Source organism: Xenopus laevis, chromosome 6L, assembly GCF_017654675.1.
Source record: "Xenopus laevis strain J_2021 chromosome 6L, Xenopus_laevis_v10.1, whole genome shotgun sequence".
Classification (NCBI taxonomy): domain Eukaryota; kingdom Metazoa; phylum Chordata; class Amphibia; order Anura; family Pipidae; genus Xenopus; species Xenopus laevis.
In genome coordinates this window covers 74,761,374-74,780,202 of record NC_054381.1, presented here as the reverse complement: position 1 = coordinate 74,780,202, position 18,829 = coordinate 74,761,374, and the positions used below count along the sequence as shown (strand labels likewise).

Sequence of the window (18,829 nt, the reverse complement as noted above, 5' to 3'; positions counted from 1 at the left end):
AAATTATTTAGCCGTTTCATAAGTTCTATACCCCATCCGGTCCATGCCGAAACCATGCCCATGCACGGTCCCCTGCGGAGAATAGCTCTCTCCTGGTCCTTCTTCCCACACTCACCCTCCTCTGCACCATTAGGTCCTCGTGACCGTCGGCAATGTAGGAGGCAGGGACTAACCTGACTAAGGAGCATGACCCTCTAGTATTAGGGGGAACGACTCTATAGGCAGCCTGGCCGCACAAAAAGTAATAGGGCCCAGTTAATGAGACACAAAGGTCATTGGGGTTACGGTTACGGGCATTGCGCAACAACTGGATGGATAATGGGATTGCTGCACCCTCCTGAATGTCACACCTCCCCCCCCCAGCAGACATAATCATGTCTGGAGGTTAGGTTGTTTTGTCAGGGATTCTATGGTCGATCTGGATGGTTATCCCAGATGGGCATTCGGTCCCCCCCAGGGACTTGGCTCCAAAACCAGAGCTGATATTAAAACAAATCCCGGACTGGCCTAATTGACCGGATACCCACACGGGTCTGCTAAGTCTAGTACAAGCCTCGGGGCTGACATCAAGACCATAGGTGACATTACCATCTAAGAATGTCTGATTAAATTCTATGGACAGATGGCGTTCCGCTGATCTACCTGAAGGACTAAACTTTCTCATGCCCACCCTGATGTCATAAAGGGCATGTACTGCCGCCATTGCCGGGATGCTCTGGCTCGGAGGGGGTTTGGAGCACACCCAGCAGTTGGACCTATTTGCTGTCTTTGCTAATTGTAAATGCATCTTGAACAGTAAATTCGGATGTGACGCATAACAGTATCCAAAATACATTAAACAACAAGTGTATATAGAAACAATGCACCTGATCATTGCACTTGATAGTCCAGCAGCTTCTTGCAGTGGCTGGCGTGGATCCGCCCGTCACGGAGGTGGATGTTGTACTGCTTCTGTCTCGGGGTCCATGAGTTCAAGACAGTTGTGATTGTCTGTTGGTTCTGTCATGTTTGGGTTAGAGTCAGTCACAATCCCTTCGTCCCCCCCTCTTCTTCCGAGTCAGAATGGGTCGGGAGAAGAGATGCGGGATTGAGGATTGTACATCGTCTCAGTGTGAGGTTAGTAGGGGTAAGGAGAGTCACTTCAGATTTGGTCAGACGTGCTGCTGAAAGATGTTTGGTTTGGACCTGGTTGAGAATTTCTTGGACAGAGTGTGGGATGAGAAAGGTTAGAGGGGAATCTAAAACTATGTCACCAACTTTCTGTAATAACACAGAAAGTATAGAGAGGACCCATTCTGAATAAAATATTAGGGATCCAATCTCTGCTGTAATTGATCAGACCTAGAAGGGCTCTCAACTGTCGGGCACTACGAGGTCGGGTGAAGTCTTTGAGAGTCTGTATCTGTTGTGTTATTAGGTGTTGGGTCCCTTTTGAGATACAGAGGCCTAGAAAAATAACCTTCTCCTTACAAAACTGCAATTTTTCCTTGCTAGCCTTATTCCCAGTGGATGCCAGATGGTTCAGTAGCGAGATAGTGTGTCTATAGCATGAATCCTTCTCCGGGCAACAAAGTAATAGATCGCCCACATATTGTAACAGTGCGACCTCCGGATCCTCTGGCACCCACTGGTCTAATACCACCTTTAGCTTGCAACTATATTCCGATGGGCTAGTCATGGACCCCTGTGGTAACCGGGTCCATGTCAGCTGTCTACCCTGGAACGAAAAAGCAAAGATCTATGACACTGTGGATCTAGTGGAACAGAAAAGAAGGCATTAGACAAGTTGATAACACTAAAGTACGAAGCTTTAGGAGGAATGGACGCAAGTAATGTGTGAGGATTAGGCACTAACGAGGCATCACTGACTATGATTTTATCATGGACCAGTCAGTGACTTCCTGACCCTTGGCTGATTTTTTTGCCACTGGAAATAAATGTGTATTACAGGGTGATTGTGTTGGGGTTAAGACCTCGATTTGGAGATATCTATCAATCTGGATCTTGAGACTGTCCATCTGCGCTATACTCGGAGGATACTGTGGCAATTTTGGTAGCACGCAACCGGGGGCAATCCGTATAGTGGCTGGAGGTACTGGCAGCAAGCCAACATCATATTTGTCAACCGCCCAAACCTTAGGGTCTATCTCAGCTAGTACATCCAGGGACAAATTTGTACCAGGTTCTCCAGTATACGGGACTGCCACCACTGCACACAGCAACTCGTCTGTGAGTGCACTAGTTACCACAACACCCTCTGGGGTATAAGTGATGTTGGCCTGAATCTCCGACAGAATTTCTGCTCCCAATAGGTTGATAGGGACATCATCTGAAACTAATCTGACTGCTTCGGTGTGTTGACCTAACCTGCAGTACAATGGTTTCGTCTCCCTAAGAGTCACTGGATGACCTGTAAGCCCAATGGTGGGGGTTGTGTTGCCAGAGAGTGGAATCCTGCCTTTTAGATCTTGTGTTTTTAGAACAGTCCTGGCTGCGCCGGTGTCGATGAGGCAGGACAGAGGATATGGCAATTCCTCAAGAAATAGATGGAAATGGGCCGACACCGGTTTGCCTTTCCCCTAGTGGGCGAAGCTATGGGACTGTGTAGCAGCTCCGAAGGTTTTAACTGTTTCAGGGTCTGGTATGGAATGGTAGGTTCCCGGGGGGCCCTCCGTACTACGGTAAGATTTCCCCGGGTTTGGGTTATGTGCATGAGGCCGGTCAGGAACAACTTTATAAGGACTAGGAGAATTTTGTTCTTTCTTGTCCTCATTTTCTGGACAGTGGCGCGCTAAATGTCCTTTTTGATAGCAATTAAAACAAGTTATAGTAGTACGTTTTGGTGAGTTTCTTTTTCCTAGTATAGGGAAGGTGGTCCTGGGCTATTAGCTCAAGAGCTGCCGTGATTTTGGCTGACTTGGCCTCTTTCCTGGCATGCAGGTCCAGTTCTATGGCCTGGATTGTTGCCATAAGGGAGTGGAAACTCATAGAATGGGCCTCTGGTCGTGCAACCATTAGCCTATCTCTTAGCTTAGGCACCAATCCAGCCAGAAATGTAGCCTTTAACATTAGATGGATGGGCGATACTGACTGGGTGTTCTCTGGGGCATCTGGACCTGGCTCAAACCCTGCATCTGTTACCCCTTGTTTTAACCTCTGCCAATAGACCGAGGCGTCCTCATCTGGGCCCTGGATCGCTGTCATAAACTGGAATGGGGACACAACACTATACATAGTGGGTATTTTGTCTGTCAGTTGCTTACAGAATTCCTTGCCCCCCCATAGCGCCTGTAATCCCCCTCAGGGCCCTGTTGGAAGTCATCCCTTTCCAAGGCCTCTATGCATTCTAATTTGGATTTGTCTATTATAGAGATACCTCTGGCTTCACATAAGGTGACCAAATCGGATTTTCCAAGGCGGCAGTAATCCGTTTTGTCAGAGGCATCTTTTGCGGATTCTGGATGTGGGGATGGTGATGGAGACAGATGAGCTGAGGCTGTTGAGATGACCTGTGTTGCTAGCAAATTTAAACCTGTTTGCAGCTCTGTCTCGTCCTTATCATTATTGCTTTCTGCAGTTCTGGCTGGAAGGAAGTACATGATTATGTTTGACCTTACTGTCTGAGACTTTTGAATGCCCTGCTGCTAAGGCTTGGTAGATTCCTGTAACCACAAATTGGCCTTCTCTAAAGACCCATGTGTTTGGAGTCTGGAGTGGAACTCACGGACGAACTTTTCCCAGATCCAGACCTCAAACGTCCCCTCCTTAGGGATGGACCATTCTAAACCTGAAGACCATTTGTGCCAATCTTTGAGGGGCTTAACAGTCCCTCCTCCATATGTGGATTTCATGTGCTGCTGAGCCGTCCTGAACTCAGAAGTGGTACCCTTCTGTTCCCTAGATTTCCCTACACCAATACTCGAGTCTCGAGCTTTTTCCAAGTAGATGCGTCCACCTACAGTGTCTACGTCCACCGCGCAGACCGCCGTCGATCCTTACCTGTTCGTCCTCTGAGTAGCTCTAGGGCTTCAAATACGAACCACGGACATTATCCACCGTAGCCCACTCAGAGAGAAGGATCAGCGGCCGAGGGATCCGGACAGGTACGAACCACGGACACCTTCCTTATCCCTCGTGCTAAATTGGCTCAAAACAGCGCCCTGACTGCAGGATAAGAGTCCCCAATGCCTGGAGTGTTGACAGCAAGTGAGAGGGAGCGACAGGAAGTGAGAACAAGGGAGATATAGTTGAACCTTCCTAGGGATTCCGGTACGAACCACGGACACCTGGTCACCCCAGTCAGGCCAATAGGTTTTGAGAGAAAGTGGCTAGAAAAACAGATAGAAACAGAGAAACCCCTCCCCAGTTCACCTCCCCAAGTTCCGTCCCCCAAGCTTCCGGTATGAACCGCGGACACCTGGTCACTCAGTGACGAAAAGTCAAGAAAGCGAACAAGAAAGGGAACAGTCCTCAATAATTTCCCCACAAACTCCACCCCCGGGCTTTGGTACGAACCACGGACACCTTCCACCCTTAGGATGGACCTCGAGGGGAAGAGAAAAGAGAACAAAGCTCACGCGACAATTGATGAACCCGAGTAGGCTTGGCCCACTTTTTCTCCTCACAAAAAGCTAACCAGTTCACTGTTTTTTCACCCTATACAGTCCGACTTCGCAGCACAGTCCTTATGGTCGTAATTAACAGGAATTTCCTTCCTAACAGCAACTTTCATAAGCAGACAGCAGCTATCTTACACTACCAGACTTCCAATGACAGAAAAGATGTCTTCCAACCAAACCTACAGAGAATGTGTTGGTTTGAGAATAGATTAAGACAGAAAAGAGGGCTAGCCAAAAGCAAGGCAAAGAGTTAGTGTGGTAGTTATAGACAGAGAGAGAGAGAGGGTAAGCAAAAGTGTTTTAAAAGAGAGTAATGGAGAAAAGTGAGAGAGATGGGGATAATAAAGGACGGAAGGAAGGATAAAGAGAGGAAAATAAAGAGAGAAAGAGCAGGAAAACAAGGAGTATAAAAAGAGAAACAGCTAGTTAACATATAGCCTTATGTTGTAAACCATGCAACACTCTTCCTTCACTCACACAAAAGGACAATTACAATTACAACACCATGTGATGGTCTCTTCCTTAGGAAAACCCCCTATCCTGGAGGAAGTAGGAGTCAATAGACTGCAGGGAACAGCAGAGAGGTATAACAAAAATGTAAAAAATGTTCCAAAAAGTTCAAAGAGAACTTTGCTGTTATGAAATGTAAAGATGAAAATCTATTATATACAAAAGAACAACTGTAAGGGTTATATGCAGGGGATGTGCCTCCCACCAATAGCCCAATATACCTTTTCAAAAATTAAGACAACATGGCCGCTGGCACATGTGCTTAAAGACAAAGACAAAATGGCCACTGGCACATGTGCTATTTCAAAATGGCGTAGGCTCCCCCTGTTCAGCGCTCAGCAAGGGCAAGAAACTTGGTTTGTAATTCAGATTGGTCGGATTGTTACCCAACCTCCAATATTGAAACTTGTAATAATAAAATCAATACAATCCTCCAAAATAAAGATTTTCTCAAGGATGAAACCTATAGAGTCGCAATTTTAAAACAAACACCACTTAGTAGACAGACAGAAAACAAACACAAATGAAAAAAAACAATGATTCTAAATCCCCTCTAGATACTGTTGGCCATATCTGCCTGCTACAAGATTATCCTACAACCACCCGGCATACACAGAAACTCCCTCCACTGGTCTGAATCACTCACAGATCCTCCAGCAGGGGCAATAACAGTCCCTTATGGTTAAAAAACTAAATAAATGAATAAAACCCCACAGCAGTTATGCAGATATGCCCCAACCAGTACCTGGGCCGTTAATACTGAAAAACACCACACATACACCCAAAAGGTTCTTTTGGTAGATTTTTACCTGATTCCAGCAGCCTAGAGACCACAAATCAATTTGCAGACAGCAAAAACTTTCTCAAATATGAGAGTATCAAAACAAAAATGTCTTACCTCAATGCCGGCCTTTTTGCTGCCCGAAATAAAATATGGCCCCTTTTAATTCTGCTGAAATTAAGGGAAAAATTGAACCACCTGCATTAGGCTCGCCATCTGTTGTGGTAGACTTAAATGATCTTTTGCCTTAATGGACAATCGATCCGGAAACCTTGATGTATCGTGTGGTGATGTTGCGCAATCCCCCGGAAATAACGTCACAGCAGTCGTTCTTAGCTGGGGTCCAGTATTCTGCCTCCCTCTACAATGGCCAGTGGTTTATTATACACCAAGACAAAAGGTGGTCTTACAATATATCCAATCAATGAGCATGTTATGCTATGAATCAATTGGTGGAACCAGCACACAGACACATGTCCATAGAAGAGGGGGGGGAAAGGTAGACTGCCCTAGGCAAACAAAAGGCACCAGGACAAAAGGCACTTCCCCCGGTAATATACATATACACAGACACAGTGATCTTAGCATGGCTTGTACTGATCTTGTAAAAGTACACCTTTGTTCAGTGGTCCGTATTCCTCAATCCCAACCGGCACCACACCCGGCATGCTGCAGTCATGCCTGATGAACACAAATCGGATGGGAATCGGAAAGATCGGGCGACTGTGCAAAGGTCGGTCGTAAAGACGCTTATCCCGCATCGGTGGTGGCCATATGGCGAAATATGAGAAATTTCCACGTCACCAACTATGCTTCAGTTGTGGAGCCACTTAGAGCACTACTACGTGGAACTTTAATCTTGTGTGCTCAACATAGCTTTGAAATAGTGAAACAGCTAATTGTGAACTGTCCAGCGCTAGCTTTATTAGATCCTGCACTACCCACTATGGCAGGGATCCCCAACCTTTAGAACCCGTGAGCAACATTCAGAAGTAAAAGGAGTTGGGGAGCAACACTAGCATGAAAAATGTTCTTGGGGTGCCAAATAAGGGATGTGATTGGCCATTTAGTAGCCCCTATGTGGATTGTCAGCCTAGATTAAGGCTATGTTGGGCAGTACACCTGGTTTTAATGCAACTAAAACTTGCCTCCAAGCCTCAAATTCAAAAATAATCACCTGCTTTGAGGCCACTGGGAGCAACATCCAAGGGGTTGGAGAGCAACATGTTACTCACGAGCTACTGGTTGGGGATCACTGCACTATGGTTACTACAGATGCTTCAGACTATGGCGTTGGTGCAGTTGTCACACAGATCCATGCTGATCATACAGAAAAAACTGTTGCATTTGCATCCAGAACACTTACAGTGGAACAGTGGAATACTTTCTTGTAAGTATTCCACTGTTGAAAAAAAAGATCTAGTGTGTGTTTGGACAACAGAAAAATGGAGAACCTACCAATGGGGTAGAGAATTTATCTTATGCACTGATCTATAGGGGGGAATATGTGGTTTTATACAAATGGCCTGTAGATGTCACTGTGACTGTCATCACATAAAGGGTCACAACTGATATTTCTCTTCTTTTTCTTGTTACTTAACACTGATAATGCTATTTGCAGAAAACAAAATTCAGTTACAACATGTATCTCAAGAATAATTATTAAACATTTCTCAGCTAATGACTAGTGAAATAAAATAATGAACATTTAATGTGCAGTGTACATTAGGGTCATTAGGGTATGATAATAACATGTCTGCAATAAATACCATTGCTGCAAATTAAGTCTGTCTTTTGTTGCTGTATTGGGTGATAAAACTATCCTTACATAACTGTAATCCAAATGAAACCAGTAGGTGTTCAGAGGTTAACTTATTTAGCAGTGTCTGGCTTCTCTTGATAAATCCACGACTTGATGTTTTTTCTGCTTCACTGATGCCAATACTGACTTCTCCAAATGACTTTGTTTAACTCAGGACCCAGCCTCCTATCCCAGAGTGCACTTCAACTCAGTTCTAAACCTGAAGGGTCTTTCCAGTATTCATCAAGCTACCATAGCAACCAGACCCTTGCCTTGGGGGAATCATCAGCATTGCAGTTCCCAAGCCGCAGTAATCAAGCCAGATCTGCCATTCAAAGCTACAGTCAAGTAAGTGGACAAGTACTGTATCTTCATGTTCCCTGTTAGAGCTGCAGGCAGCTGCATAGCTTTACTGTTCTGCTATACCAGACATCTTTACACATTATTCCATCACACTTAGCTGTCATTGATTCTGCCGAGGTTGTCATTTTTGCAAAGCTTTGTGTAAAAGTCTTCTTTTCACTAACTAAATATAAGTGAGGAATGCAGTATTTTCTTTGTGTGCAAATTGCAATACATTATGATCTTCTGTGCTGTGAAAACATGTTTTAGATGTCCCATGTCATTGCAGTCATTATGCTTAATATATTTTCTGGTATATTATCCTATTGAATAAATGAAAAGCATACACGTTACTTATTGTTCAGGTTGTGCATACACATAAATACAATATACATATACACACAGACATCTGTATCAAAACATTACCATTGATGCTAGAAGGTGGACATATATTACCCTGACTGAATCAATCAAAATATTGCTGCCAGTATGGACTCTAAGGGGCCAAGCTGTGGTGGGACTTTAGCCATCAATAAAAAAAGTAAACCTTCCATCTTTAAAAAGCTATTTTATGTGCTCAAACAATTCCTTTCATATTGTTTTCAAAATGGCTAAGCCCCCATTTTACTTAAATGACATTCATTTCAGTAACTTTGCAATTCAGTGATGTGCTAAAGCTTACTGCTGCCACTGAGCTCTAACATCCCCCATAGAATAGAACTGAATTTAAATTCAAAATGTCAACACACATTCTGACAAACTGACACTTTGATTTGCTCTGATAAGTATGTTTCACTAATAACTTTGCCGGTAACCCACTTCTCACTTGGGTAGAACGGGGCATGGCACAGGTGAGGCATCTAATGTGTACCACTAAAAATCTTTATTAATTTACATTACTTAAATTATATAATTTGATATCTTGGGTTTTTCCTTATGTCTGCAGGTCAGTCATTATGTGCACCCCCCCCCCCCCACCACAGGATATAGACAATTCCATAGATTGTTTAATCCCTTAAACTACAATGCACTTTTCCATTTCCCCTATATATAAAATATTAACATCTCTACTATGTAATAAGGAGTTTGAAACAGCAATAGGGAAATGGTTACATCAAATGTTGACTCTTACAAAAATGATTTAATCTACATTCTAATCTCTGTTGTTATTAAAAAGTGTGTAAATAGATAGGCAGTGCAAAATAAAAAATGTTTCTAGTATTGTTAGTTAGACAAAAATATAATCTATAAAGACTGGAGTGAGCAGATGAACAGAACACAACTTCATGCTATTCAGTTCTCTAACTCTGAGTTAGTCAACGACTTTAAGGGGGGACCACATGGGACATAAGTGTTTATTGACTGTGAAGGTTCAAATTCATCCAGGTCATTGTATATCTATAGTAATAAATCAAATCAACTGGATTTGCTGTATTTTCCTTGAAGATGTTTCACTAGTCATCTGACAGGTTTTCTCAATTCAGAATGTCCTGTCCAAAAATATTTATGGTTATATATACCAAAACATAAGAAGAGTAACATTGCGTATGCAGTTCAGTACAGTGAGGAGTGCTTGGACTTGAATGTGGGAGAAACCAAACAACCGTTACACAAACATATGGCACAGCACAGTAGAGCCAGGGTCTCTGGTCAGGACTCAGTTGTGTACCTACAACTAAAGAAAAAAGGACATATGTTTAAAGGCTGCCAAGTTCACAATCGACAAGGAGGAGCATTGGTGTAAAAGATGGGTCAAAGAAGCCATATATGTGAAAACAGAAAAACCAAGTTTGAATAGGTGGAGGGGATGAGACACCTATTGTCTGCCACATACAATAGTTAGGATTTACCCTGGTGGTCCAGTGGGGACTAGGGGCTGGCAGGGATGCCTGCAGCAGGGACACCAGCAGCCCTAGACCTTTCTGTTCTGTGCTGTTCCAACATATGGCGCGCGCACACTTCCGCATTTTATGTGTGTAACGTGATGACATAATCGTGCTTTGGCGTAAAGTTTAAATATTTAAAGAGGCTTTTGTCTAAAATTGTTAGGTCTATTCTGATAGTTCTTGGGTGCTCTTAATCTGTCTGTTACTCTGGTTTTTGATCCCTGATTTTGCTGAAATCTGCCTATACCAACTTCTGCCTGACTGTTCCTGAACTTTGCCTATACCGACCCCAGCCTTACATTGCTTGAACTCTGCCTGTACTGACACCGGCCTGCCTGACTATGCTACTGTATATCGTCTACTCCTTGAGAAATTTGTGTTGCCTTCCGTCCTAAACTTGAATAACGAACATGCCCCTTTTCTTTGCTCCTCTCATATTAAGACCTGGCGGCATCTGAGTAGCTGAGGGCTCCTCCCGAGGCCAAAGTCGGCTGCTACAGGCAGAAGAATGAGCCAAGACCAGGAGTCTGGCACTAGTTCTGGATTTAGGGAGCTGATCGTGACAACAATGCTGATTTAGCACCTCTCCCTGGACACCTCATAGCTCCAATCATGCTAATACAATAAACAACAACATGCTTATTATATTAAACAGATTATGCTGATCAGAGTAAGATTCTAGGGTATGTATACACAAATATTTGAACTGAACTGAGAAAGCCAGTCGGATGACTAGCAAAAATTCTTCAAGGAAAGAGAGAATACAGCAAGTCCAGTTGATTTGACATATTACTATAGATATAACTGTTTAATGAGTTTGCAATTTATCCTTAGCATGCAGGTCACAAATTGTTGATGCACAATATATTTTTTCACCCATTATAGCAAACAGTTATGACCCATGTGACCCCCTCAAGTCACTGATTGGTTACTACCTGGTAACCCATCAGTGTGTAAGGACTTACCCTGGTGGTCTAGTGGCTGGTGGGGATGCCCGCCACGCCTCCAGGTGGATGCCTGCCGCGTGCTTCCTTGCTCACTCTCCTATGGCGTGTGCGGCGCACACTTCCGGGTATTGAAAGAGATTTTGTATTGAGGACGTTGCCCATTGTTTGGTCTATCTTGTGTAGTTCCTGGGTGCTTATTCCCTGTGAATTCTGTTTGATATTACTGGTATTGACCTGCTGACTAATCTGAACTCTCCAATCTGAACCTTGCCTGCCTGCTGACTATTCTACGCTCTCCAATCTGACCCTTGCCAGCCTGCTTACTATTCTACGCTCTCAAATCCTGATCCTAGCCTGTCTGACCATTCATTGTACGCTGCCTGACCGACCCTGCCTGTCTTGCTATTCTTGTACACTGCTTGTGGTGACCCAGTCTGCCTGACCATGCTTTCCCATCTGGTCCTTCTTCTGAGCTGTGTTGCCTTCCATCCAATATCCTTGTTAAAACGATCACGCCCCTTTACTCGTCCAGAACCCTTTGCTTGGCTCCTCTCTTATTAAGACCTAGCAGCATCCAATTAGCGGAGGGCTCCTCCCAAAGTGAAAGGTGGCTGTTAAAGGCAGAAGTAAGAGCCGAGATCAGGGAGCATAGCACTGGTTCTGGATTTAGGGTGCCAAACGTGACACAGTGAAAACCAAGAAAGCTGCAAAGCAGGAAGCAGTAACGGAACTGGAGGGGGCGGGCCCTAGTGCGGGATGTGCCGCTGGGCCTCCGCCCCCCTCCATACCAGATTATTTGCCCTGAAATCGCCAGTGCGCAAGCTGCCGGGGGGGCCCTGAGTGGGTGCGGGCCCTGGCCCAATTGCACCCCCTGCTCCCCCTGTAGTTCCGCCACTGGCAGGAAGTAGTGTTCTGGGTATTATGTTAGACATCCAGTCACTCCAGCATTTATAGATGCTATATTAAAAACATTTTACACAGCCTACATCTATTTATCCAGTTTTTATTTTTATACTGAACAATTCCTTTAATTTATTGTGAATTCCATGACAATTTTTAAAAAATATTACATAGGATGTACTTGAATTACCGAAAAAAGTGGGATGGTCTACTTGTTTGAAAATGCCTGGCCCCAAAAACTAGTATTCACCACTGTTATGTCAATTAGTTAAAAAGTTATGGGATGAAGTCAGTCTTTATTGTAAAAGCAATTTATGTTTTGACTAGTGATGGGCGAATAAATTCGCCGGACACAAATTCTGCATTTCGCCGCAAGCAAATTGATAACAGAAACTGCGGCGACAATTTACCAGCGAAAAATCCGATGTGTCAAAATAATTTTGAAAAAAAAGTCTCATGCATAAAAATTGTCGCGCATCAAAATTATTTAGACACCCATTGACTTTAATGCATTTTGACCAAATAGTTGCACGTATAAAAAATGACGTTTGAGTAAAAATTGATGCGCATCAAAATTATTTTGACGCCCATTGACTTCAATGCATTTTGAGATTTTTTTTCGCCGTTTTGCGAATTTCACCGATTTGCCCATCACTAGTTTTGACATACATGGTACACCTTTGCAGGCAATATTTGGTGATACCACAAACATTTTAAGAGCACATAAAACATGTACATAATGTAGTTTTAGTAGTTCCCTCATTTACTTGACAACTAAGCTTGATTATTCTTATTTTATAGATTGGTGGAGTATGGAGTCTATGGGAGATGGCCTTCCAGTTATTCAGAGCTTTCTGGATAATGGGTTTCCATATAACAGATTCAATACCTATGCAGTGATGGATATTTCTCTTTCAATCTTGAGAAATTAATATGCAAAAGCTCCTATATGTTATGTTGTTAATCTGGCTTGGGAAAATATACATATTTTCATCAAATTACATATCAATATAACCACTAATCATCGTTATACAAATGAAGGCTAAGAAACCATCATCAGACTTGCCAACTTGCTAAGAATGAAACGGACCAGTTAAATCTGTATTTATCATTTCATGTAATTAGTATGGCGTCTAAAACTTAAATTTTAACTCACAAACATAAACAGAATAGACTTTACCCTGCAACATAAGATGTAATAAAAAAAAAAGAAATACAGGTATAATATATGTTACTTGGAAATCTGCTATCCAGAAAGCTCAGCATCAGGGGAAGGTCATCTTCCATAGACTCCATTTTAATCAGATAATTTTGAATTTTAAAACATTAAAACAGAATTCCTTTTTCTAAGTAATAACATAACAGTTCCTTGTACTTGATCCCAATAAAAATATAATTCATTGTTATTGGTGGTAAAACTATCCTATTGGTTTATTTAATATTTAAATGATTGAAACATGGTATGGAGAACTAAATAAGGAAACACCCCTTATCTCAAAAATTCCAGGTCCCAAGACATTCTGGATAACATGTCCCATACCTGTATTAGTATATTATCTTACACTGTTATAAATAAGCCCATAGGGGTGCTAATATTTTAGAACCACTTTAAATTGCAGGGTAACAGATGTTAATATTAGAGTTAACAGTCACCTTGCTCAGAAACCCGATGCTGCTAAATTAGTTAATGGTGTAAACTGGAACAGTAATATATGCAAAAATTATATCAATTTTTATTCTTGCTAATATTCTTTTCACTTATGTAAGATATAGGCCTATAAATGTAAGTATCTTTTACAGTAATTGATATTTATTATTTATGGTATGGAGAACTAAATAAGGAAAGACCCCTTATCTTGAAAATCCCACATCCCCAAACATTCTGGATAACATGTCCCATACCTGTATTTGTATATTATCTTACACTGTTAAAAATAAGCCCATATGGGTGCTAATGTTTTAGAACCACTTTAAATTGCAGGGTAACAGATGTTAATATTAGAGTTAACAGTCACCTTGCTCAGAAACCCAATGCTGCTAAATACTGCTAAATTAGTTAATAGTCTAAACTGGAACAGTAATATATGCAAAAATTATATGAATTTTTATTCTAGCTAATATTCTTTTCACTTATGTAAGCGATAGGCCTATTAATGTAAGTATCTTTACAGTAATTGATATTTATGATCATTTTCTTCATAATTTATTTAACACAGCTACAGGTATTGGATTGTACATCAATATTTCTTTGCAAATTATTTTCCATGTGAGACTTTCTCAGTAGATGCTGAAGTCACATATTTAAATATGTTCTTTGGAAAGAATGGAAATATTGATATAGATTTTTTGTGCATGGCTAGGCTTGGAGCAGTTCAACCATTGTTCGTGTGTATGAGTGTGTGCATACATATGCGTGCGATGAAATTACAAATTGATTGCTGTAAACAAAAACATATCCTACATTAGTTTCTGTTTGGGTGAAATGTTTAAGGCTTTTCTGCATCAGTAGAGAAAAGGATCTGATTATTGATAGTTCACTGATGATTTTTTTCCTTATAAAAGTGTTTATAGATTAAAGGTACTTTTTAATAGTTAACCTAAATCTCCAGGGGGGGAATTCTCCAAAGTGAAGATAGCATTTTTTGGAGTAAAAGTGATGTTAAAACTGGTATAAATACAATATCGATTTTACCAAACAAATTCGCCAAAATACCGACTTTTCATTTTTTGGTGAAAGATGCAAAGCAAAACAGTTTATAGGAAGCATCCCGGTAAAACTACTCACAGTGTGCTGCACATGAAAGCTGCTCCGGATAGCATCAGTCAAAGTTCAACTGCAAAGCATGGAGCGCCACGTAGAGTATTTTATATAAAATCCAGTAGTTATTTAATCCATTTAAAATAAAGACAAATTCATAAAAATAACAGTAAAATGTTGTTTAAAATGTTGTGCGAAAGGCAAAATCTACAAAATCCACTTTTATTTTGTCTCAGTATCATCACTTTTGTGAACCCTCTCTCCATGCATACTACTGCTGAAGCTTAAACTGGTAGAAATCGTATGTTTGGGCTGCTTTTGTAACTAAATTGTGTTACAGTTAGGTCCATAAATATTTGGAGGAGACAACTTTTTTCTAATTTTGGTTCTGTACCACAAAGAATTTTAAATGAAACAACTCCGATGCAGTTGAACTGGAGACTTTCATATTTTAATTCATTTTAATTCAGTGGGTTTTAATTCAGTGGGTTGAACAAAAAGATTGCATAATAATGTGAGAAACTAAAGCCTTTTATAACACAATCACTGGTGAACTCAGCAACGCAAAAAGACCTGGACATCCATGGAAGACAACAGTGGTGGATGATCGCAGAATTGTTTCCATGGTGAAGAGAAACCCCTTCACAACAGCCAGACAAGTGAACAACACTCTCCAGGAGGTAGGTATATCTATATCCAAGTCTACCATAAAGAGAAGACTGCATGAAAGTAAATACAGAGGGTGTACTGCAAGGTGCAAGCCACTCATAAACATCAAGAATAGAATGGCTAGATTGGACTTTGCTAAAAAAAAAATCTAAAAAAGCCAGCACAGTTCAGGAAAAACATTCTTTGGACAGATGAAATTAAGATAAACCTCTACAAGAATGATGGCAAGAAAAAAGTATGGTGAACGCATTGGAATTGCATATGATACAAAGCATACCACATCATCTATAAAACATGGCGGAGGGAGTGTGATGACTTGGATTGGCTGCCAGTGGCACTGGGACACTAGTGTTTATCGATGATGTGGCACAGGACAGAAGCAGCCAAATTAATTCTGAGATGTGCAGAGACATACTGTCTGCTCAAATCCAGCTAAATGCAGTCAAATTGATTGGGAGGTGTTCATAATACAGATGAACAATGACCCAAAACATACAGCCAAAGCAACCCAGGAGTTTATTAAAGCAAAGAAGTGGAATATTCTTGAATGGCCAAGCCAGTCACCTGATCTGAACCCAACTGAGCATGCATTTCACTTGTTGAAGACTAAACTTTGGACAGAAAGGCCCACAAACAAAAAGCAACTGAAAGTAGCTGCTGTAAATGCCTGGCAGAGCATTAAAAATGAAGAAACCCAGAATCAAGTGATGTCCATGAGATCAAGACTTCAGGCTGTCATTGCCAGCAAAGGGTTTTCAACCAAGTATTAGAAATGAACATTTTATTTTCATTTTTTAACTTGTCCAATTTTTTTTGAGCCCTGAAATGAAGTGAAGGCTTTTGATCCTAACACTTTTATGCAATCTTTTTGTTCAACCCATTTAATTAAATATGACTATGAAGATTTTCATTCATCCAGGTCATAGTATATCTAATATAGGTAAATCTAAAACAACTGGACTTGCTGAGTAATCATTGAAGACGTTTCACTACTCATCCAAGCAGCTTCTTCAGTTCCACTGACTGCTGTGGGGAGTTCTCATCATATAAACTCTTCCACTAATCCAATCACAATGGCACATTGTAACTCTTTAAAGAAGTGACATCTGACATTTACAGAGGTGTTGATTCTGTGTAGTTACTGTGATAGGATTATGCAATGTGTCATGCAACTCCTAGAAATAGGTGTTACTTGTGAGAGTTGCATGAAAGGATGTGTGAAGTGTTCTGAATCTGCCGAGGTACAGATGTAAGAACAGCATTGTATGTAGCAGACAGGTGGTGTTGAAGGCCCCCACCTCTGTTCAGGGATGGTTTCTCTACCTTGACATGAATCACCTCTTTCACGCCTCACATTCAAACCAGCGGTCTTCTTTATCCAAGATTTGAACCTTGCTATCTTCAAAGTGTGAAGAGTGTCCCTTGTCTTTTAGGGGTAGAAAGAAAGCTGAGTCTTGCCCTGTAAAGTTTGCCCTCCTATGCTGAGCCATTTGCTTGGTGAGCAGTTGTTTTGTCTCCCCAATGTACAGATTTGTGCACCCCTTGCTACACTGGACTCTGTATACCATTGCTTTGTTTTTCTTTTGGTGTTTTCGGCGGAGGCTAAGACTAACCTGAAAAAGTTTTTAAGGTATATTAATAGTAAAAAGATGCAGGTTGAGAGTGCTGCTCCTTTAAATAGTGGTACCAGTATGGTTGTAACAGATACAGAAAAATCAAATGTGCTAAATCAGTTCTCTTCTTCAGTGTATACAATAAAGGTGTCTGAGATCCCAGGCTCACTTCATAGCTGCACTGATGGCTCAGCTCAATCTAGTCAGTGACTCGATATGGTTCAAAAAACTTTAATAAAAATTAATGTAAACAAGGCTAAACTAAGGGCTGCTGGGCTTAATGAAGTCGTTTGCACATGAATAGGAAACTGGCTACAGGATTGGGTACAGATGGTAGTTGTTAATGGTACATTCTCTGCTTGGAGTAAGGTTATTAGTGGCATCCCTCAGGGCTCGGTATTGGGTCCACTTTGATTTATCTTGTTCATTAATGATTAGGGATGCACCGAATCCACTTTTTTGGATTCGGCCTAACCCCTGAATCCTTCATGAAAGATTCGGCCGAATACCAATCTGAATCCTTATTTGCATATGGAAATTAGGGGTGGGAAGGGGAATTTTTTTTAAATTCCTTATTTTGTGACAGAAAGTCACGAGATTTCCCTCCCGCCCATAATTTGCATATGCAAATTAAGATTCGGATTCCGTTCAGCCAGGTAGAAGGATTCGGCTGAATCCGAATCCTGCTGAAAAAGGCCAAATCCTGAACTGAATCCTGGATTCGGTGCATCCCTATTAATGACTTAGGGGAGGGAATTGTAAGTAATGTATCAGTGTTTGCAGATGACAAAAAACTATCCAGCCCAATTAATTCCATCCAGGATGCGGCATACTTGCAACAGGATCATGACAAACTGACAATCTGGGCAGCTAAATGGCAAATGAGATTCAATGTTGATAAATGTATAAATGTAAGTCATGCACCTGGGATGTAAAAATATCCAAGCCACATTATAGCTCATAGTACAAGTTGATCCAGGGACTAGCCCTCTCTAATACAATAATGTCCTGTTTGAGTGATGGAGACCAAAACTGTATGGCATATTCTAGATGGGGCCTTACAAGTGCTCTATACAGTGGAAGAATGACCCCCTCCTCCCGTGACTCGCCCCTTTTAATACAGCTCAAGACTTTATTTGCCCTTGATGCTGCTGACTGGCATTGCTTGCTACAGCCAAGTTTATCATCTACAAGGACTCCAAGGTCCTTTTCCATAATGGATTTGCCTAGTGAAATTAAGAGTATAAGTGGCTTGGATATTTTTACATCCCAGGTGCATGACTTTACATTTATCAACATTGAATCTCATTTGCCACTTAGCTGCCCAGATTGCCAGTTTGTCAAGACCGTGTTGCAAGGATGCCAAATCCCGGATGGAATTAATTGGGCTGGATAGTTTTGTGTCATCTGCAAACACTGATACGTTACTTACAACACCCTCCCCTAAGTCATTAATGAACAATTTAAATAAAAGTGGACCCAATACCGAGCCCTGAGGAACCCCACTAAGAACCTTACTCCAAGTAGAGAATGTACCATTTACAACCACCCTCTGTACTCTATCCTGTAGCCAGTTTCCTATCCATGTGCAAACAACTTCATTAAGCACAACAGACCTTAGTTTAATAAGCAGTCATTTGTGGGGCACAGTATGAAATGCTGTGGCAAAATCCAAATAGATCACATCTACTGCCCCCCCCCCCACTGTCCAGCATCTTACTTACCTCATCATAAAAAGCAATCAAATTTGTCTGACATGACCTATCCTTCATAAAGCCATGCTGATTGCTGCTCATAATGCCATTCACTAGGACAACATTTTGAATTTGATCCCTTAACAAGCTTTCAAATAATTTGCCCACCACAGATTTCAAACTTACTGGCCTATAATTGCCAGGCTGATATCGTAGACCCTTTTTAAATATTGGAGTAACATCAGCTTTTCTCCAATCCATAGGCACCATACCAGATGAAAGTGAATCTGAGAAAATCAGAAATAGGGG

General features: G+C 41.5%; 1 protein-coding gene and 1 long non-coding RNA gene across 11 annotated transcripts in view; one reads left to right on the top strand and one right to left on the bottom strand.

Moving 5' to 3' along the window:
* Nucleotides 1-18,829, top strand: part of LOC108718510 (catenin delta-2) — a 757,810-nt gene that overhangs the window by 440,456 nt on the left and 298,525 nt on the right. For all 10 annotated transcript variants that reach the window (XM_041566188.1, XM_041566184.1, XM_041566181.1 and 7 more), the window contains one exon: nt 7,887-8,059. In XM_041566188.1, the coding sequence (XP_041422122.1) occupies nt 7,887-8,059 (173 nt within the window). The remainder of the gene's footprint in view (nt 1-7,886; nt 8,060-18,829) is intronic.
* On the bottom strand, nt 1,051-6,270 carry LOC121394654. The gene is made up of 2 exons (XR_005961904.1): nt 6,028-6,270; nt 1,051-1,717 (listed from the first exon to the last, which is right to left on the bottom strand). It is a non-coding gene; the product is annotated as an uncharacterized LOC121394654 (long non-coding RNA).